The 23,582-nt window shown below is 39.2% G+C and overlaps 1 protein-coding gene across 1 annotated transcript in view; it reads right to left on the bottom strand.

Annotated features, from left to right (window-relative positions):
* The window catches only part of TTC27 (tetratricopeptide repeat domain 27), a 179,306-nt gene that overhangs the window by 98,479 nt on the left and 57,245 nt on the right, over positions 1-23,582 (bottom strand). Inside the window, exon 10 of the mRNA XM_045979984.1 lies at positions 13,886-13,999. Within this exon, the coding sequence (XP_045835940.1) occupies positions 13,886-13,999 (114 nt within the window). The remainder of the gene's footprint in view (positions 1-13,885; positions 14,000-23,582) is intronic.

Below are 23,582 nucleotides of genomic sequence, written 5' to 3'. Positions count from 1 at the left end.
AAATAAATAAAGTTCTTAAAAAGATAGAAGGGGAAAAAAAACCACAGTCCCAGCAATAAACCACGTAAGTGTGGTCAGTTGATTATTGATTTTTCAACAAAAGGTTGAGGAGAAAAAGTAAGGAGAGTTACAATGGTCTTGGTGAGAAATGATGAAGATATTAAAGTGGTATAAGTCTCTTATTAGTTATGAGATAAAACAACTTCAGAAATCCTTTCTCACAAAACTCAGAATGACGCTAAGATGGGTCAGAATTCTGGGTCTGCTGGGGGACACCTTCCCCTCATGATCATTATTTGGCTAAAGGATGGGAGGTCCCAGGTGAACATAAAATATCTCTCACCCCTGTGTCAATGCCAAGGGGAGTTTCTGGCAATGGATGCCACAGGATGCCATCCTATAAAGCTGGACATCTTGCTGGGAAACTAGGGAGTACTAGGGAGCTCTTACCTGCATTGAGAACATACATCCAGCATAGTATAACTAAACATTATAACCTAATTTGGGTCCCTCGCCTTCTTTCTTGCAGTCACAGCCCCACCTCTTTAAGAGAACCACACACTTATATAAGGATTCTAAAATTGAGGGGCGCTGGGTGGCTCAGTCAGTTGAGTGGCCGGTTCTTGATTTTGGCCCAGGTCCTGATTTCAGGGTCCGGAGATGGAGCCCTGGGTCGGGTTGCTCGCTCAGCAGGGAGTCTGCTTGAAGAGTGTCTCTCCCTCTCCCTCTGCCCCTTTCCCTGCTCACACACAGGTGTGCTCTCTCTCTCTCTCTCACTCTAAAATAAACAATTTTTTTAAAAAAATAAAGTTGAGATGATCCACATAAGCTGGCTCCCTACCCCAAACTCCTGCCCTCCTGCCAAGTGATGACTACAGGCAGAGGGCAATTCTACTGTGACGCCTTGACCCAGGGTCTGGCTTTGGTCTAGCAGAAGAAAGGGAGGCCTTGTGTTAACATATTTGATTCAGAGCTAATTCTGCATATTATCAACCTCATACACATTTTCTGAACCATTAGACCTTTTTTCTGAGCCTGCCATCCTGTCCTTGAAACACCTGAACCTTGTTCTTGATGAACAGGTGTCTCTATGAAGCACTTTAAGCCTTTTGTATCTGTTGCAGTCTCCCTAAGTTCAAAGGTCCAAGAAAACCTCACAAATTGTTTAGTTCACCTGTTGGGTTGTCACTCTGATGAAGGTGACCCAATATTCTAGGCTATGACTTCTGTGACTACCACTGGCTGATGCTTCAGACAATGACTGAGAGAAGGTCTTCCTCACAGAGTCTCTACATCTCTTGTTACTGGCTCTTCACTTGGGATCTTGGCGCTGCTACCAGCTCCTCTGGATAACTTCTCTGGCCCCTAGCTCAAGCACATTGCTTGCTCGCACTATCTAGAAGAGGCTGTCCAGACCTTACATGTCTTGTCGGAGGAAAGCAATCAGGGAATAAAGCAACAGGATATACAGAGCCTATCTAAAAAGAGAAGCATCTCTGTTACAACATCAGTTAACTCAGAACCAGAGTTTAAGGCCCTAGGGGAAGGTGTAGAGGGAAGATTCTTGGCAACCCTAACAAAGTCTGCCAGTTAGACACACCCTGGCCAGGTGTGCAGCATGTAGTCAGCCCTTCCATTCCAGGGAAAGGCCTCTCAGACAAACAAACCCATATAACCACAGAGAGAGCTCACATTAACCACTAGTACAATGAAGCCTGGTGATATCAGGAAATTAAGGAAAAGCAATACCGAGAAAAGAAGGGCCAAGATGAACAAATAAGATAATTTACTATTGAGGAAAGAGAATTCATGAAAAGAAGAGAATTTTTAAAATTCTAATTAACAATGTGCAAAGAAATTAAATGAGGTATCACATCAATAAAACAAAGGGTATCAGAAAGAACGATCGGAAAAATACAGAATTCCTGAAAATTAAAAATTGTCAAATATTATTTTTAACGAAATAAAGGGAATTAAGAGTAGACTAATCTCGATGAGCACTGAGAAAAAACGCAGAGAATTGTTGAATCACTATATTATACACCTGAAAATGACTGTTAAAAAAATAAAAAAGGAGAAAGAAAAAAAATCATCAAAATAAAAAATTACAAGGGTAATTTTTTATTAGGAATTAGGCTAATAACCAAAACTAGTGATATAGAAAAAAAAGGTCAAAGAAATCTCCTATGACATCTAGCAAAAATACAAAGAAAAAGAAAGCACAAAAACAAGTTAAGAGTCATACAGGATAAATTCATTCAGTAGGTCTCACAGAAGTTTACTAGTATTCCTACTGCAGAACTGCACTAGAGAAGAAGGCTTTTAAAAAATGGAGAAGTGGGGCAACTGGGTGGCTCAGTGGGTTAAAGCCTTTGCCTACAGCTCAGGTCATGATCCCAGGGTCCTAGGATCGAGTCCCACATCCAGCCGGCCCTCTGCTCGGCGGGGAGCCTGCTTCCTTCCTCCTCTCTCTGCCTGCCTCTCTGCCTACCTGTGATATGTGTCAAATAAATAAATAAAACCTTTTTTTAAAAAAAATGGAGAAATAATTAAAGAAATAAATGGAAGAAAATTCCCTTGAACTACAGATACATGACTGATCACATTTAAAGAACCACCGTGTTCTCCAAGAGAATAATAACAGTTATGACATTTGTTAAGCACCTCCTTCCTGAGAGACATTGTTCTAAATATTAACTCATAAAACCCTCATAATAAGTATATTTATCTTATTATACGCATGAAGAAACTGAGGCACCACGAGGTTAGGTAACTTGTGCAAGACAGAAGCAGCTTGTATATGGTAGAGCGGGGATCTGAAAACACGTGGTACAACTCCGGAACACATGATCACATTCAAACATCCATAATCCCTAGCATGGAGAGAAAATTCTAAAAGTGTTCTAAAAGACAAGAAAAATATCACTTAAAATGAACAGTAACGGGGTTCCTGGGTGGCTCATTTGGTTAGGCATCTCAAACTATTTCAGCTCAGGTCATGATCTCAGGGTTGTGGGATCAAGCCCCATGTTGGGCTCATTACTCAGCAGGGAATCTGCTTGAGATTCTCTCTCTCCCTCTGCCCCTGTCCCTGCCCCTGCTTATACTCTCTCTCTCTCAAAAATATATAAATAAATATTTTTTAAAATGTAACAATCAAACTGCCACTTATCAGTAAACTGGGAATGCTGAATGATATTAAAGAAATGATCTCATTTACAGTCCGACAGAACGATGATTGTGAAACTAGAATTCGACAGCCAACCCAACTAATAAATTCTGCTGGAAAAATACATTCACAAAGACTCAAATTTTACCACCCATGTCCTTCAGATGAAATTTACACAGGAAGTAACACAAAAGACAAGGAAAACAAGGAATGCAACAACAAAGATCAAAGAATGGTGGTAGCTGACTATGACCTAGAAGGAGTTTAAAAAACAAACAAACACAAAAAAGGAACAAATGGAGAATCCTCCAGACCCTGATTGTTGTGACCGCCTTTGTCAAGTAGCAAAAGTTCAGAGACAAAGCATATGATTTTTTCTCTATAGGTACAATCACAGTATTTGATTATATAATTAAAATAGTCATATGTTCATAATTATAAGACTATAAAACTGATTTAAAATTTTAAAAATCAACATATGACTGAAAACAGATGACAAAGGGCACCTGGGTGTCTCAGAGGGCTAAGCCTCTGCCTTCGGCTCAGGTCATGATTCCCGGGTCCTGGGATGGAGTCCCTCATTGGGCTCTCTGCTTGGCGGGGAGCCTGCTTCCTCCTCTCTCTCTCTCTGCCTGCCTCTCTGCCTACTTGTAATCTCTCTCCGTCAAATAAATAAATAAAATCTTAAAAAAGAAGAAAGAAAAACAGATGACATAAATTACATGTAGAGTAACGATCCCTAACCATTGCCAAAAAAGTCTTAAAAATGGAAGAGGGGATGAGAGATGTATTGACTTATCTATAATTCACAGCGTGAAGGCAACAGATTCTATCTAAAACTGATAAATTAAGGGGCACCTAGGTGACTCAGTTGGTTAAGCATCTGACTCTTGGTTTCAGCCGAGGACATGATCTCAAGGTCGTGAGATCGAGCCCCACATCAGGCTCCACTCAAGAGTGGAGTCTGCTTAAGATTTTCTCTCCCTCTCCCTCTGCTACTGCCCCCTGCTCTCCCATATAAATAAATCTTTTTTTTTTTAAGTTGAAAAATCAAGAAAAAGAGAATAAGCATTTAAAGAAGTATAATAGAAATATAAATATTTAAAGTTATAATGGAAATCACTAGAACAACAACAAAAAAGAAACTGCTAAAAAGTGAACTGGGAATTGGAGGAGAATTTACATCTTGCATCTGAGATCCTTCTGAGTAAACTTTTTTTTACTATGTGTAGTATGAAAGTTCCTAATATGTAGTTTAAAAATCAAAATACATTAATTAAAGGGCACCTTCAAAAATAGGGGATAGTTTCAATAAGTTACAGTGCCTCCATTTAACAGAGTGACATAGGGCTGCTGGAATGAGTGAGCTAGAGCCACTGGTACTGGCACAGAGAGCTGATCAGGCTGTTCCTTAAGAGGCAAAAAGGTATAAAGTAATATAGGCTGCACAATCCCACTGAGGTTTAAGCGTACCATTTATTTATGCAGAGAAATAAGTCTAGAAGGTTACCAATTGAGACTGGAAGGCAAGCAAGGTGGAGGGAAAACACAGTTTTTCACTTCTGCTTCTCCACTGATTACACTTTTTATAATTAGCAGGTATTATTTCTATAATTAAAAGCAATTAAAAACAGTGACATGGGTTAAAAAAAACAAAACATACTTTGCCACTACTAACCACGGACTTGGACCAGGTATTACATAAAATGACAGCAGTGTGGTTTTTCCCTCAGTATAAAAAATAATGTCAAGGACCACTTTACGAAATTATTCAAAAACAAGTACGAGGCTCACTGTATAAATCCTGACGTTATCAGTTTTTCCCTAATTAAGGTTTTTGTTATGACATGCCTTTAATCATCACTAGAAATTAAACAGCCATGTAAAGAAAGGGCTATTGCTTGCTTGCTTGCTTTTTTTTTTCTTTATTACTTTAGAGAGAGAGGAAAGAGAATCTCCATACTGATGTGGGGCTCGATCTCATAATCATAAGATCACAATCTGAGCTGAAATCAGGAGTGGGATGCTTCTCCGACTGAGCCACCCAGGCTCCCCAGGACTATCAGCTTTGAAAAGAGAAGTGTTTTAGCTTACACGGGAGTGATACTCTCCACAACAGCACCAATCATTCTGTTCCGGACCCTTCTCCCTCCAGAATCAAACACAAACATCTATTCCATCAAAGCATGGATACAACTCTAGTATTAAGAACAGATGTTCTTGGAAAACTAAAACTCATTTTAAAAATGTTAAAAATCAATTAACTGGGGCACCTGGGTGGCTCAGTGGGTTAAGCCTCTGCCTTCAGCTCAGATCATGATCCCAGAGTCCTGGGATCAAGTCCTGCATCAGGCTCTCTGCTCAGCGGGGAGCCTGCTTCCACCTCTCTCTCTCTGCCTGCCTCTCTGCCTACTTGTGATCTCTGTCTGTCAAATAAATAAATAAAATCTTTAAAAAAAGAATTAATTGGGGCGCCTGGGTGGCTCAGCGGGTTAAAGCCTCTGCCTTCAGCTCAGGTCATGATCCCAGGGTCCTGGGATCGAGCCCCGCATCGGGCTCTCTGCTTGGCTGGGAGCCTGCTTCCTCCTCTCTCTCTCTCTGCCTGCCTCTCTGCCTACTTGTAATCTCTATCTGTCAAATGAATAAATCTTTAAAAAAAAAAAAAAAAAAAAAAAAAAGAATTAATTAAAAAAATCAATTAACTACTACAGTAAAAAAGAAAGGTCGAATGCAGTAGAAGAGTCTCTAGTGACAGAAACTGCTCTAATCTCCAATTCCCAGTTCAATGCACTGTCCTCCCAGAAATTCAAAGGTGAAGGAAAAGATCCCTATTGGAAAATCATCTTTAGGGTCCCAGGTACCCGAACACGGGCAGGCTGTCCTTACTAGATTAACAGGGTTAAGGGATAGATGAGTAATTAGAATTCGTTAGCAAGATTATTTTAATAATGAACATAAAATAATCAAAAGCAGGGTATGAATAAGGACTAGAGAATACCATCTCACTTTAATTCTTGCTTCTGAATCCTAACCACTCCGTGTTTCCATAAACAGCATTTTCTTCATCATGACCACCAAACACACAGTCATTAAAGAACTCTAGCCGAGGATAATTTTCACAAGATAGAGTGTTTTAAACGGACTGTCCTCAATTTGAAGCTCCTTTTTCCTCGGTGGATCTTGTAATATTGGTTTATTTACTTTTCGGTGGGATGCAATATTCTCCCTTTGGCCTGTCTCAGAAATCCCTCCCAAACTGCCATCTTCAGGACTTGCCATCACATGGTTCAATGTAGCTGCTCATCACTGTGCCCGTTAGTCACAATTCCGTCATTAAGCAGCCAGGCCAACGGGGCGAGTCACCTGACCTCATCCCACCTGCACTTCCTCAACTTGTAATATGACAAGACTAAGCTGATCCCTAAACAGCTCCTTCTGGCTTATTTTTCTTTCAGCCTTAACAGCTTATCGTTTTATCACGTTATAACAGCAGAGGAAGGAAACAGATTTTCACAGAACTAAAACAGAATTTCTTCTAAACATTGTTTTATATACAAGTATTTAAAAAACCATTTTCCTCTTATTCTTCAGGGATGCAGCAACTTCAACAAACACAGTAATATCAAACACTGAATCAGAGAATTGGCGAGAGTTCAGATGATGAGGTAAATGGCTCAACAAGGGACAGAAAATTAGACAAATCTTGCATTCACCCAGTCACATGATCTGGCAAATTTCCAAAATCTCTGGGTTGGGGTGTGAAGTGATTTTCTCTGTGGTATCACCCTGTAAAGGCAGAAATAACAATTCCTCATCTTGTTCTAGAGGCAAAAGTATACAACTCTATTCAGAATGCAGGATTTGGATGGCAGACAGAGAAATAGGAGACATACAATGGCCAAGACAGGGCAAGATGTGAGAGAGCATGGTGATGTGACTCCCTCTTTAAATCTATTTTCTTCAAACACATCCTTTTGTTATTTGATGCCCCAAAATATAATGTGTATAATTCAGAGAATAACATAGGTTTCAAATTAAAAAGATATGCTATATACTTAGAGACAAATTTGCCTCTCTACTTTTTGAGTTTAACTGCTGCTCCAAAAGAAAACTGAATGACAACTTAGTTATTTCCTTGCTAAAGTTAATGTAAGAGATGAAAGCAAAGCCAATCATTTCCAAGTCAGTATGTCTTTCATTAATAAATAAATGTAATCTACTACTATTTGTATTAAGGTCAAACTTTTGCCAAAACAAACAAACAATCAAACAACCATTTAAACTGTTTCCCAAAATAAAATTTGAAAAATTTGTGTGGTCTCCTTGACCAAAAATCTATACAAAAATATGCATATTTGATCATTTTAACACATGGTTATTTCAACATTCTGCTTAGTGTGAAATGAGCTTTTAATAAATAAACTTCAATACAACAGGAGCAATTCAGCAAGAATAATTTAAAATGCTGATCATGAAACCACATCTTTACCTTCTTCCTTTGCTTGACACTGGGCCCAGCTGCAGGGAGTGGGGTGCACACATGGTCCCCGGCTGTCAGCTGTCTCAGCGTCCCCCACAGCCACTGACAGCACCTGGCCTCAGGTCTCGCCCCCTTCCAGGGCCGCCTGTATCTCCAGTGGTGGGGAAGGGAAGGTAGAAGGTCAGGGGGACAGTCAGCATGGCAAATAGCCTGGGCTGTCTTGGGTCTGCACCTCCGTGTAACTTCTTCCTCAGCCCAATCCCCCCTCCTGTTACTCTTCAAGTGGCACTGAACCCTGGTCTCTGTGTCTCACTGTTTTGGAGAAAACAACCTGTGACATTAACATAAAGGGCTCTGAGATACAATGTCACTCAGTGAAAAGAAGTAAAATGGTTAAAACAGTATGTGCACACACTGTAGAGCACATAGTAGGCTCTCAATAAATTTGGACAGTAAGCAGGAAGAAAAGCAAAAAGGACATGGTAACTGCAATGTATTTTGCAGACAGAGAGGGGGGCTGAAGAAGTTGAGGTAGAAAATAATTCCAAGACTAAAAATCCGGCCCTTGGAATGTAAGCTCCTGAAAGCTTACATATTAACTATCTTAGCATACCCAGGGCCCAGTACAGTACCTGGTACATACTAAGAATTCAATAAATATTTGCTAACTGGGAAGTTAGTAGCACTGACATTTATAGTAACTTGGTAACCTTCTTGGGTTTGCCAAACTAGACCAACACAGAGAAGTTCTGGAAAGGAACGTGAGATTTTTGTTTTCGTGGATTTTTTGTTTGTTTTATATCTGCATGGATTTTTTTGAACAAAAACTTCACTTAATCCAAATAAAGGTCTGCTTTTACATGGCAACTAACAGACTTTTAAATGCAGGGGAGCTATTTCTTTAAAAAAATTTTTTTTAAAGTTCTTGAAGACTGTTTTGAAAGTGCTCACGATACCTCTCTTTGAAAAATAATCTTATTCTGCACATTTTTTCCCCTAAGAGTTTAAATTTAAGCAGCCATACAAAAAAAATGTTAAAAGCCTGACCATCTTTCATTTTACCTTCCGCTTCTTTGAAGGCAAATTAACTGATTTCTATCTTAGAACAACCACACAAATCATCTCTTGGGTCTATGCTTCTATCCATACTAAATCTGCTCCCAGCAAGCAGGCCTATGAAAGTAACCCCCAACTGAGGTCTCTGCTTCTATTCTCACCAATAAATGCTACCATACCCTAAGACTCTCTTCGAGACTCCGACTTTTGTCATGTTGCCATAGTTTATTCTGAGGGGAAAATCCACACTCTGGAGCTTTATGCGAGGGTGGACACCAGAACTAGAACAGTTAGCCCTCCACCATCTTATCTCATGCTGCTCTCTGGTGTGAACCAGACTGAAGCACTCCGTACTCAACACAGACCAAATACGCTCACCCTAAGTTACCTCCTCCTCCTTCCTACCAGCCTTGTAGACAGTACCGAGTTATTATTTGGTAAACCCGAACATACTTTACCCAGTATTTACATCTCATTATGTATTTTCTTCCGATGTTCCCAGTTAAAAATCTAACTCAAGCCTCATTAAAATAAGAAACACCTGGACCTGGACATGCACTGACCTCCTCCACCCCCAACCCTTTCATAGTTTAGGTGCTGGGCAGCAGCTGCCTATAGACCTGGAAACCAAACAAACATCAGTGATCTGTGTACCTCCAGGAACACCAATAAAGTGCTCTCGACTTAGTCCATACAGGTTAAACTACTATGAAAAGAAATTTTTTAAATATACTTATTAAGCAAGATACAATTTTCTTTCTCGTTTATAAATCTAGTGGTAAGTGATCCAGAGCTTGTAAAAGAGCTCTGCATTCCTCAATACATGGCATCTCTGCTCTAAGGTGGCAGCCCACTTCTCCTGACTTTCTAGGCGACAGGAAGGGATAAAATACCAGGGGAGTATACACGTTCCCTTGTGAGGACATGATCCAGAAGTGGTATACATCACTTCTACCCACATCTGTTATTCAGAACTGAATCACATGGTCCCTCCCACCTGCAAAAGAGGATGGGAAGTCTTATGTCTGGATAAAACTAAGGTTCTAAAACCAAAAGAAGAATGGATAATTGGGTATAATTAGCATTCTCAGACACAGAGAAACCACTTCTGCTTTTACTATAGCAACAAACAATATACTCTATACTGAATTATGAGCTGAAATTCCATCAAAATAAAAAATTAACAGTAAATAAGTAACGACAGCATAGGATTATATCCCAATGAATAAAATAGAAACCCACAAGTCCACACGCTAATCAATAAATAAGTGAATGAATAAATAGATAAAAAGAAGATAAAACTCTTACCTATAGCAGAATACCAACTAAGATATTATACAATCATTATAAAATAAGAAAATTGCCACTTGGCAATCATCATAACTTCCCCTCTCAAGAAACCTCAATAAATGCTAAAATAAGTGGATGAAAATTGGATGATAATCTCAAAGTAACTATCCCCAAATGCTTACTATTTACAAGGTAAAGAGTAAATAACTTTACATTGGGGAGAATATCCACAAATATGACCTTATTCAAGTGATCAAAGAGCATCCTGGGACAACTCACAGCATCCGGTCCCCAAGAGGGATAAAGATAGATAGATATAGATCCCACCACCTCGGGGAAGTTACTGTCAAAATTGTGTAACCTGAATCTGATCATGAGAAAACATCACAGTCTCCAAAATAACTGGCTGCTAACCTTCAAAATCATCAACCCCACAGAAGTCAAGCAAGGCCTGAGGAAATGTTCCAGACGAAGGAAACTAAAAGGGCGACGCAGCTCCAGGCTGTGCTTGGGTCCTTTTGCTACAAAGGACATTATTAGGACAACTGATAAAACTTAACTGTGGACCCATCAGAAGGGTGGATGGGAGTTCTTCACAGCACTTTCTCTCTCTCTCTCTTTTTTTTTCTTAGAGAGGGAGAGAGAGGTGGGGGGAGGGACGAGAGGGAAAGAGAGAATCTTAAGCAGGCTCCACACCCTGTGCAGAGCTTGACTCCCGGCTTGATCCCATGACCCTACAATCATGACCTGAAATGAAATCAAGAATCAGACATTTAACCAACTGAGCCCCTAGGGACCTCTCTTTGCATCGTTCTTATGACTAAATTGTTCCAAAGCAAAAAATACATTTTTAACAATACCACTGTCATTGACTTCATGAAATTCTACATCTTTTGCAACATTTCAAATTTTTCTTGGCAATCAATCTGCATCACAGTTAGGTTATTAGACAATTTGTGAAAGAGACTAAATGCTATTTCATCAACAGACAAGAAAAAAACGTTAGTTTTATCTAATGTTTTTCTCCATCTAAATAGAGATGATGCCTGAATGCAGATTAATTTTGATTATTTTTGCATTAGGATGAATTCTATTTCCTTTTATAATCTGTACCTGTGGAACCACATCTGATTAATTCTTAAATTGTCTCTTTCAATACTCATCGCAAACCTATGCTATAAGTACTATTACTATCCTCTTTTGCAGATGATGAAAGTGAAGCTTAGAGGTGTGATGTGATAACAATATTTGATCTCCATCCCTGGTTCCTGGTATAGAGCGTTTAAAATTCTCATAACTTCCTGAGTGGTAGGGGTTAAAGGAGCATCTTTAGTTTTTTGTAATAAGCCCTTTGCCCCATTCTTTAGTTCATGATACTGAGGTGACTCCTGGAGGATGGGGTCTAATTGACATAAGAACCAACCATGTGATTAGAGGACTGGAAGTTTCAGCCACACTTCCAACCTCTGGAAAAGGGAGCAGGGCTGGGGATTGAGTTAATCATCAATGGCCAAAGACTTAATAAATCATGCCTACATAATGGAACCTCCGTAAAAACTGGAAAACAGATTTACAGAGCTTCCAGGTTGGTGAACCAACTGCATGCTGGAAAGGTGGTGTACCCCAAACTCCACAAGAACAGAAGCTCCTGTCCTCAGGACACTTCCAGACTTCATCCTATATACTGCCTCACCTGGCTGTTCATCTGTATCCTTTATAACATCCTTCATAATAAACCAGTAATAGTAAGTGAAGTTTCCCTGAATTCTGTGAGCCATTTTAGCAAATTATCGGACTCCAGGTGGGGGTCAGTAGAACCCCTTATTTTTAGCCAGTGAGTCAGAAACAGACCTGAGGTTGACATCTAAAGCAGAAGGCAGTCGTGCAGGCATGGTTCAATATTTGCAAATCAATCAAAATGGTATACTACATTAAGGAAAGAAAGGATAAGATCCTCTCAATAGATGCAGAAAAAGCATTTGACAAAATACAGCATCCATTCTTGATAAAAACCTTCAACAAAGTAGGTATAGATGGAACATACCTCAACATCATAAATGCCATATATGAAAGACCCACACCCATAATATCATCCTCAATGGGGAAAAACTAAGAGCTTTCCCTCTACAGTCGAGAACAAGACAGGGATGTCTACTCTTACCACTACTATCTAAAAGAGTACTGGAATTCTTTGCCTCGGCAATCAGAAAACAAAAAGAAATAAACGGCATCCAAATTGTCAAGAAAGAAGTCAAACTTTGACTACTGCAGACAACATGGTACTCTATATAGAAAACCATAAAGACTCTACCAAAAAATTGCTAGAACTAATACATTAATTCAGTGAAGTTGAAGGACACAAAGTCAACATACAGAAATCTGCTGCATTTCTATACACCAATAATGAAGCAACCAAAAAAGAAATCAAGGACTCTATCCCATTTACAACTGCACCAAAACCCCTAAAATACCTAGGAATAAACCTAACCAAACAGGCAAAAGATCTGTACTCTGAAAACTATAGAACACTTATGAAAGAAATTGAGGAGGACACAAAGAAATGGAAAAACATTCTGTGCTCATGGATTGGAAGAACAAATATTGTTAAAATGTCTTTATCACACAAAGCAATCTGCATATTTAATGCAATCCCTATCAAAATAACAACAGCATTTTTCACAGAACCAGAACACTCCTAAATTTTGTATGAAACCATAAAAGACCCCAAATAGCCAAAGCAATCCTGAAAAAGAAAGGCAAAGCTGGAGGCATCATGATTCTAGACTTCCAAGTTCTATTACAAACCTCTGGTGATCAAGACAGTATGATACTATTTCAAAAACAGACATATAGATCACTGGAACATAACAGAAAACCCAGAAATGGAGCCAGAACTGTATGTTTCATAAAGCAGGAAAGAATAGGCAATGGAAAAAAGACAGTCTCTTCAACAAATGGTATTGGGAAAACTGGACAGCAACATGCGTAAGAATGAAACTGGACCACATTCTTACACCACTGACAAAAATAAATTCAAAATAGATGAAAGACCTAAATGTAAGTAAGACCTGAAACCATAAAAATCCTAGAAGAGAGCTCAAGCAGTAATTTCTCTGGCATCAGCCATAACAACATTTTTCTAGATATGTCTTCTGAGGAAAGGGAAACAAAAGCAAAAATGAACTATTGGGAGTTCACCAAGATAAAAACTTTCTGTACAGTAAAGGAAATGATCAACAAAACTAAAAGACAACTGACAAAGTGGGAGAAGGGTTAGTAATGATAAAGGGTTAATATCTAAAATCTATAAAGAACTTATCAAACTCCACACTGAAAAAAATAATCTAGTTAAGAAATGGGCAGAAGACATGAACAGGTACTTTTCCAAAGAAGACATCCAGATGGCTAACAGACATATGAAAAGATGCTCAACATTACTCATCATCAGGGAAATACAAATCAAAAGCATGACACCTGTCAGAATGGCTAAAACTAACAACACAGGAAACAACAGTTGCTGGCAAAGATGTGGGGAAAGGGAAACCCTCTTGCACTATTGATGGGAATGCAAACTTGTTTAGTCACTCTGGAAAACTGTATGGAGATGGTTCAAAAAGTTAGAAACAGAACTACCCTATGATTCAGCAATTGCACTAGTAGTGTCCTTTACCCAATTGCACTACTAGTATCCTTTACCCAAAGGATACAAAAATACAGATTTGAAGGGGTACCTGCACTCTGATGTTTACAGCAGCATTATCAATAATAGACAAATTATGGAAAGAGCCCACTCATCATGACTGATGAATGGATAAAGAAGATGTGGCATATATATGGAATATATACCAAGAGTTGGAAAAAATAACAAAAACTGTCACATTAATTCTCACCTGTGTCTGCCTCATTGCCCGTTCCACTCGGCGTGTGCTTCCTCTCTCAAGTTTTGTCCGGAGGATCAAGGCTGATGTCTGAATGGCCCAAAACTTTGGTTGTGAAAGCAAAAACTGATGGAAGAGAATTAAAAAACACAAAAAGAAGGGGTAAGTACAGTGATCCCACTCTGATTAGTACAAAATTAATTCTTTCAAAAATATCAGAATACAGCTGAATGCAGCTCTGAAAATCTCAGTGAAAAATAATAAAATGTCCTGTCAAATATTTTTGTGAATAAGTTGTTCACTTGAGCAGTCATTACTTAACCTAGTGGATCCAATCTATTGAATAAATCCCTTAAAGGAATAAATCAAAATCTTTCCAAATAATCAAAACAGTAAGCAGACTATATCACATTAGAAATTCATAAATCTTTTTATCTCATAGGTTATAAAAAATGTGAGAAAATAAACTACCTCAAAATATCTTTCCCAAATTTGACATAAATCTTTAAATAACCAAAATCATACATAAAAACAAATCATTAGAAATCTGGTAACTTTTCACTTAAAATACATCCTAATTCATAAATACAAATCAAACTTCAAGTACACGGAATGCCCAAGAATTAAGTATTTGTTCACTTAAAGGCAAAAGACTTTTCTTTTCTTCAATACATATTAAAGAAATCCATTCTAAAATGTATGAGAATGCTCTCTGGCCTTGGTTAGGGAGTGAGTCTCAGATTCAGCTAAAATGCTTTCCCAGAGGGGATATCTTAATAAAAACTGGCCTAAAACAAAATATCGAATATGCAAGGACTAAGTCCTAACCCCGGAAATCTGTAAGTGCCATGAGCTCAGAGAATGTAGTAGACACCATGGACTATGACTGCACATGGAGTGGGGAAAAGTCAAAGTCCTGGGTGAGTGAAAATGGGCAAAATGCATGATGACGCAGTCGGGACCACATGGTGTAATGAACACAGTTTTCGATCTCTGCTGATAATCTGGAATCCACACTATTTCCCAGAGATCATTCACACGTGTAACATTCAGTCAAGACTGCTGTGAAACAAGGGAAAAGGCCTGTTTGTCAGAAAGCTGACTATAGCCTTGATCAGTTGCTTGTTTCTAAAAGTCAGTGCGGAAACACCCTCGTTAATTAAGAGTCCAATTAATCACTCAAAACCTAGCTGCACATTAGAAGCACTTGAGAAGCTTTTAGTATTTTTTTTTAAGTAAATCAGACCTCTGAGAGTAGCATCTGGCAACTGTTTCTTAAAACACTCCCCAAGTAATTCAAAACCATAGCCAAGTTTAAGAACTTTGAGGCTAAACCAAGAAAATAACCATCAAAACCCACAAAAACTCAATGTTAACAGCAGTTTTTGAGTGTTTGTGACTCTAGGAATGACAGACTACTTCACTGATTGACTGCCACTAGGATTTTCCAAAGACTGAATCATTCTAAACCCTGTTTTATTACCAAAAAGTAATTTTTTAAAAATATTTATTTAACAGAGAGAGACACAGTGAGAGAGGACACAAGCAGGGGAGTGGGAGAGGGAGAAGCAGGCTTCCCGCCGAGTAGGGAGCCCGATGTGGGACTCGATCCCAGGACCCTGAGATCACGACCCGAGCCAAAGGCAGACGCTTAACAACTGAGCCGCCCAGGTGCCCCAAAAAGTAATTTTTTTTTTAAGTAGGCTCCACACCCAGCATGGAGCTCAATTCGGGGCTTGCATTCATGACTGTGAGATCAAGACCTGAGCCAAGATCGAGTCAGATGCTTAACAGACTGAGCCACTCAGGCGCTCCTACCAAAAAAATACATTCTTTATCAGAATTACAGAACAAAATGGGAACTGTATTATAACAAGTAATTTTTATTAGAACGATGCATTTATTTTAGGGTAGTCTTCTTAATATTTCTTATCAACTTTGTGCATTACACTGAAGGAAAATTTAAAACTGAGGCCTTGAATATTTTTTTTTGAAACTACTGTGTCAAATATTAAAGTATAATTTGAGGGAGGTATAAAGTCACAAGAAACACTGATCTAATTATTTTAAGAAATTGTGATACACATTACAATGAAGGAAATTCAAACTGAATTCATGCAGAAATACAAGTTACAGAGTCCTACGTACTTGCAGAAATGGATCTTGGAGTGAAAATCCTAGGTACTTATTCGAAGAACATGTGTTATGTGTTTGTTGTCAAAATTTCTGAACACCATTCACAAAACTTTATCAGCAAAAGTTAAATGACTCTAAGAAGACCTTTATTAAAAAATGTAAAGATAGAATTTATTTATGTGTTGTATATAATCTCCAGTTCCACTTTTTTTTTCAAAAAGAATTAAAAAACTCTTTATTTCTGCTGTTCTAGTCTCCGTGATACAAAAGCACACAAAATCCTTAATGATTAGCTATTTTTTCATAAATTTTTTCATAAATAGCCAATCATTAAGGATTTTGAGTACTTTTGTATCTTGGATGGTGTGGAATAGCAGAAATAAAGAGGTTGTTTTATTAAGTTCCACTTTGTGCTTGCTTCGGCAGCACATATATTAAAAATTGGAACGATATTAAGTTACGTTTTACTATAGAGTAGATAAGTGGTAAATTTTTCCTTTCTTAGAATTCTTCAATATTACCTCTTGAATAAAATTTGCATTAATGTTAACAGAAAAAAAAGAACTACAAGGCTAAGAGAACACAATATTTGTTTTGGTCAAATTCATTTATCACTCCAAATTCTTATTAAAAGTTAGCAGGAGGGGGATGCTTGGGTGACTCAGCCAGTTAGGTGTCTGGCTCTTGGTTTCAGCTCAGGTCATGATCTCATGGTCTTGGGATCAAGCCCAGGGGTTGGGGTCAAGGTCCATGCTTGGTAGGGAGTCAATTTCTTCCTCTGGCCCTCCCCCAGCTCGTGTTCACACACACACTCTCTCTCTCAAATAAAAAAGAAAATCTTAAAAAAAAAAAATTAGCAGGAGGTCCTTCAATGGATTATAAATTCTATCTCAGTCCCTACAACTCCTTATTGTACCACCATGAGTTACCTGCATGGCCTCTATAGACATCTGAATTTTCAACTCTGGATCAAAGCTAACACCTTTACAATAAAAAGGAAAATGAAGCACCAACAGGTTAAGCCACTAGCTCTGTGTCACACCTTCATTAGCAGCAAAAGCTGAGTCTAATACTTGGGTCTTTTGACCCCCAGCACATCTTCATAGCATTTTTTCAAAACTTTCCCCAGATATGATAACCTCCTGGAAGTGATGATACCACCCAGGAAATTCTGATAGAGCAGTGTAACCATCAGACTCAGGAAAGAACACTGGGAAACTGCTCTGCTAAGGGGAGCAGGAGTAAGGAAAGAATGCACAAATAAGGGAGGAGAAGCATCAGTAGATGGGGCCTTCCCAAAGTGTATTCGTTCATTAAGTCACTTGAGCAGCTACTCTGTACAAAGTCGTGTGCACAAGGCCCCAGGGACAAACTAGTCAGCAAGACAGACAAGGTCCCCACCATCGCAGAATTTACATTCTAATGCAATGTCAATTAGGCAATCTTATCCTTCTGTAACTGTGCAAATTAAAATATTTTATCTCTTTGAAATATACTTTACTAGATTAACCTATAACCATATCTTATCAGCCTCCATTAACTAAAATCTACAAGAAAAATGGCTTTATCAACACAAGTAGGTACATGTGGCACTATAAAAAGATACATGATAAAAAAATACATTAAAGAACTTCTTCGGGGCGCCTGGGTGGCTCAGTGGGTTAAGCCTCTGCCTTTGGCTCAGGTCATGATCCCAGGGTCCTGGGATCAAGCCCCTCAACGGGCTCTCTGCTCAGTGGGGAGCCTGCTTCCTCCTCTCTCTCTGCCTGTCTCTCTGCCTACTTGTGATCTCTCTCTCTGTCAAATAAATAAATAAAATCTTAAAAAAAAACAAACTTCTTAAAATGCGTAACATTGTTTGTGCTCAAGAATTTTCAAAGGAAATAACTTTTCATAAAGTAAATCTGCAAAGCGACTCTACTACCCACAATGGGTCACATCACTGCCTTCCTTTTCTCTTCACCTGATTAAAGGGACTATCTCTGTAACCTCACGACAGGACGGAAGAATGTGGAGGGAAGGGCTCTGTAGCACGGTGGGAACATTCTCCAAGCCAGCCAGAGCTTGTGCAGAATCCCAGCTCCACTACGTGAGATGACTCACTGGGTGACCTCAGGAAGTTACTTGACTTCCAAGGGTCTCACTTTCCTCCTCTCTGAAATCCTTGTGAGGAGGATTAAATATGAATTGGGTAAAACTTAACAAGCCTCGGAGAGTACCCACTGAAGTAGCCCCCTCCGGATTTCCCCTCCTGTAAGGCTTTATCTCGCCCCTAACAGAAAATCACCACCCCGAGTAAGCACAGGTTGCTGGCACCAACCCCTGCCAGGGTTCGGGCCACACTATCCCCAAAATGTGGCAGCTGGCTTATTGAGCATTTTAAGCCAAAGAAGTCTGAGGAAACAGCAGAAGCAGGAAGATCACTCCAGCCTTCCCCCTGCCCCTCTGCCCTGAAGCAGCAGGTCATAAAACTCTGGTGTGAGAGGGTCCTCCCTACACCCTCTACCCGGAGGAAGGGAGCATCCTTTACACAGACACCTCACGCTCTCTGACCTATCACATTCCTCCACGATGCCCACTCGCCATCAAACCGAGCATAAAAACACTCAAGTTTAATTGCTTCTTCTGGTCTTTGTTTTTCTTATGAAGCTTCCCATGTCACCAAAAAAAAAAAAAAAAAAAACCTGTATTAAATAAATCTGTGTGCATTTCTCATGTTAATCTGTCAGATTAATTTGCAGACCCAGCCCTGAGGTCAAAAAAAACTGGTCCTCACCTACAGCTCCCAACCACAGTGATGACGGGCTTGTCAGAGTTAAAGCCCAGCTTTATGCTTTGCACACCAAATAGGGGTGAAACTTTCCTCAGAAAAACAACAAAATCAGACTGTTTTCTTCCCTGGCATGAGAACAAGAGTTTGCCTGAGATTTTTATGCGAAGGTCAAGCAAAACATTCTCACTGAACACTGAGAGCAAAATGCAATCTGACAGACATTTGAAAAGCTTTGCAGAAGGAACTGGCCGGATAACGGCATCACCTAAGAATCCATTTATCTTCTGTTTGGCTGGGAGTCTTGGAAAAGTCTTTCCAAAAGGAGGTAAATTCATATAGGCTGGGTTTAACATATTTTTAGAACACTGCACCCCACAAGGTAAGCCAATCATAATTAGGTAAGGAAAAGAAAATTCAATGGGGAATATCTGCTAAAATGCTCTACCAACGTACAAAGAAAAGGCTATTTTTAAGAAATATCCGATCTAGTGCTCGCTTCGGCAGCACATATACTAAGAAATATCCGATCTAGTAGTTCAGCAAGCAAACCCAACAGAGGGAGCACCATTCCACCTTCGCAGGCAGCAGGCCGGCCAGTGAGGACTCAAGCGCATCTGTCCAGACAATGGGCAGAGCTGACCCAGTCTCCACCACATCCCCGGCCAGAGTTACTCTTAATCCCACTCAATTCAGGAGCTGAGAATGACCACCCCACCGCCTCCTGCTGGCTCTGCCTCACCCTCCGGGTGTCTGCTCAGATGGCACCTCCTCGGAGAGTCTTTCTCAACCACTTTCCCTAAGTATCTCCATCTCTGCCCTGTGATTCTCTACCCCGGCATGTAGGTTGGTGCCTTCAGTTCCCTAGTGCCTTTCCATCCCCTAGCGCCTTCCCTACAGCCTGGCACACTGCGAGCACTCGAAGACAGAGAGTACTCAGAGAGAGAGAGAAAGGGACAGAGAAGGGACTTTATATTTGTTGTCATGTACACGGGGCAAAAGTATGACCAAAGATGCTTCTTCTGAAAAGGAAATGTAAATCGACAGTGACTGGCCCTTATGAAAATCACTTGTCACGTTTTGGGTTTTTTTGGGTTTTTTTTTTCTGACATTCCCCGAATAGATTTGGGAACATACTCTCCTCCAAGGACAGAATAGAGTAAATAATAATGGGGTATCATGAAATAATATTTTATTACTATAATCCAGGTATACTGTGGCTTATATAGGCTTTTGAGAAGCAGCTCAGAAACTTAAAGTATTTTTTCTTTATGACAATATGCTCCAAATCCCAAATAAAATAAGCTTACAGGCTTTCTGAAAATAAGTCATTGCTAAATTGTGGCATAGGACGTATTTTTAAAGAAGGAGTGTGGCAACGTCGAAAAATGCACTGAAAAAAGAACTGGACTCTAGACCAGACTCTGCACCAATTAGCTTCATAAGTCTTGGGAAAGGCACTGACACTTGTAGCCCTCCTCTCCCTCATTTACACAATGATGGGATTCGAGCTGATGATCTCTAAGGTTGCTGTCAGCTAGAAAGTTTTAATAAAATTCCATTTGTTTCATAGCAAAGAATAACATTCCAAACAACTCATTGTGATACTTTGTACAAATCCACAAATTAAGGGGAATTTGTTCCTAAACCAGCTTCTATTCCTCCACCTTCCCAGCCATTCTCTATATGCCCTTAAATAAGTGGATTAACTTCTCTAGAACTAAGATCTGTCTTATCTATAAAGAGAAGAAAAAAAAAAACAAAAAACTGGACCAAATGGTGACTAAAGCTTATTCCACCAACAGAACTCTATCATGATGAAGGGAAAATAATGACATGAATTCCCAAGTTCATCTTCATTGAATTTTGGTTATTTTAGATTTTTAATTAACATTAATTGGATTCTAATTATTATAGAATTCATATTCACCAAAATGCCCCGCAAAGTTTATTAAAACCCAATGGAAGTTTTTTACTGTCCAATATAGGAGAGAAATACCTGAGAACACTTAACCTCCTCAGATACCAAAAATAAGTAAAATAAATGAAGATGTTCACAAATGCCAAATGTGACTCACCAGATCGGGAACAGTGAGGGTTCTTCCATAGACAAGGCTGAATAAGCAGTTTCAGCTTGATAATGGGAAGCAATGAGTGACCAAATATATAGTACCTAAATATAAGCTGATTAAATTTTTCACTAGCCTAGGATTCTAGCTACCCGTTATTTACGTAAGCAAAAACTAAATGCATCGGAGATTAACAGGTTGTGAAATTCTACTGACTGTTCCATGTTCATGGCAGGTATCTGATGATGTCTTTGTACGGATGAGGAAATTTGGGCATTAAAAAAAAGTATTCTCACTTAAAAAAAAAGGAAAACAGACAAAAAGGCATCCTCAAAAAAACTAAACAGGATTACACATGATCCAGCAAATTCATTTCTTGGATATATGCCCAAAAGAAATAAAAGGAGGGACTTGAATGATACTTGCATACCCATGTTCATGGCAGTGTTGTTCACAACAGCTAAAAGGCAGAAACAACTCAGATATTCACTGATGGAAAAATGATAAACCAAATGTGGGGGGGGTGTGTGCGTATGTGTATAAGCCTTAAATAGGAAGGAGGTTCTGATACACACTACAACATGGATGAATCTTGAAGACCTGATGCTAACTGAAATAAGCCTGATACAAAAAGACAAGTATTTTATGATTACATGTGGTACCTAGAATACTGAAATGCATAGAAAGAGAAAACAGAATGGTGGTTGTCATTCTGGGGAGAGGAGTATAGGGAGTCAATATTTAATGGGTATAGAGTTTCAGTATGGGGTGATTAAAAAGCTCTGGAGATGGGACACCTGGGTGGCTCAGTTGTTTAAGCGGCTGCCTTTGGCTCAGGTTATGATCTCAGGGTCCTGGGATTGAGCCCCACATTGGGCTTCCTGCTCAGCGGGGAGTCTGCTTCTCCCTCTCCCTCTGCCTGCTGCATCCCTATCCATGAGCATGGAATATCTTTCCATTTCTTTCTGTCCTCTTCAATTTCCTTCAATAATGTTTTATAGTTTTCAGAGTACAGGTCTTTCACCTCTTTAGTTAGTTATTTATTTAGTTTAGTTATTCCTAGGTACCTGATGGGTTTTGGTGCAATTGTAAATAGAACGGTTTTTCTAAATTTCTCTTTCTGCTGCTTCATTATTGGTATATAGAAATGCCATGGACTTTCATAGACTGAAATTTATCCTGCTATTTTACTGAGTTTATCAGTTTCAACAGTTTTTCTGGTGGAGTCTTTCAGGTTCTCTATATGTAGTATCATATCATCTGCAAACAGTGAAAGTTTGACTTCTACCTTACAGACCTAGATATCTTGACAACAGCAGCCCATAAGCAGGATTTTATTCAACCTCTAGGGACGCAAGGTGCCACTTTTCTGAAGGCACAGAGTACATCGACTGCCTTAAAAGGGAAATCACTCAAAACACAAATTAACCAGTGACCACACCACCTAAGCTTTCTGGCAGTGCTCAACCCGACAATGCACACCTTAGACACTCATCCTTAAAAGGGCATGAGAGACTGTGGACTCTGAGAAACAAACTGAGAGTCTGGGAAGATATGAGGGTAGGGGGATGGGTGAGTCTCGTGGTGGGTATTAAGGAGGGCATGGACTGCATGGAGCACTGGGTGTGGTGCATAAACAATTCTGGAACACACATACACAAAAAAAAATTAATGTTTTTTAAAAGGCACTGATACAAGTTATCTTAAAGGCTAAAAGGCCTAATCCTGGCTAGCTCTGCATACTGGCAAATAGCAGCTGTACACGGCAGTAAGATTTCCCTTGTACAAATACTCAATTTATTAGAATTCTTCCCAAATAACACAAACCCAAGTAATGTTCCACTATGTTTAAACCACATCCTTGTAGACTTCAGGGAATCAGGTAGCTCCGCCCTGATACTTGGTGAAATACTGAGACAGCATTAACTTGCAAACAACTGACTGCACAATACAGCACACTGTTCTATCTCTGTGCTCCCAAAGAACACCTTAAAACTGAAAACGTTACATTTATTTGTCTCTGCTAAGATAAACAAAAACATACAAAATCATCTAGATATATAGGAAAAATGTGTTGTGAGGGGCACCTAAGTTTCATTTGGTTAAGCGTCTGCCTTTAGCTCAGGTCACGATCTCAGGGTCCTGGGATTGAGTCCCACATTGGGCTCCCTGCTCAGCGGGGAGCCTGCTTCCCCCCTCCCTCTGCCTTTCCTCCCATTCATGCTCGCTTGCTCATTCACACTCTCTCAAATAAATAAATAAAATCTTTTTTTTTAAGTGTGTTGTGAGAACAAAAAATAAATAAATAAAAATAAAAACAAAAATGTGTTGTGAAAACAAGCTGTGATTGATGCTTCTAAGTTTTTTGCAAGAAACTGTCACTTTTTTCATACAGTCATGAGTGGGTCATTCTGCAACTTGATGCTTTCTAGCATTGGTAGGCTTAAAGAAATCAGATTATTCCCAAGCAAAGCCCTAATAAAAATGGTAAGTCTGGAAGTTCATAATTTTTCTTCATGTAGACTACATGGAAGAAAGATTGAAACACTTAAATAAACAATACATCCCTACAAGAAACTGGAATGAAATTATTAACAGGAAGAAATATTTTATATAAGAAATTCTAGTTTGGTTAAAATGTGCTGAGAAAAACATTCATTTTGTTAAATATACTGCTCTTTCAGGATATTAGAAATGACCATTACTATTTACCTGACCGTGAATGTAAATGCCT

The sequence above is a fragment of the Meles meles genome, chromosome 15, assembly GCF_922984935.1.
Source record: "Meles meles chromosome 15, mMelMel3.1 paternal haplotype, whole genome shotgun sequence".
Lineage (NCBI taxonomy): Eukaryota > Metazoa > Chordata > Mammalia > Carnivora > Mustelidae > Meles > Meles meles.
Note: the sequence above shows the minus strand (reverse complement) of the source record. Positions and strands in the feature narration are given on the sequence as shown.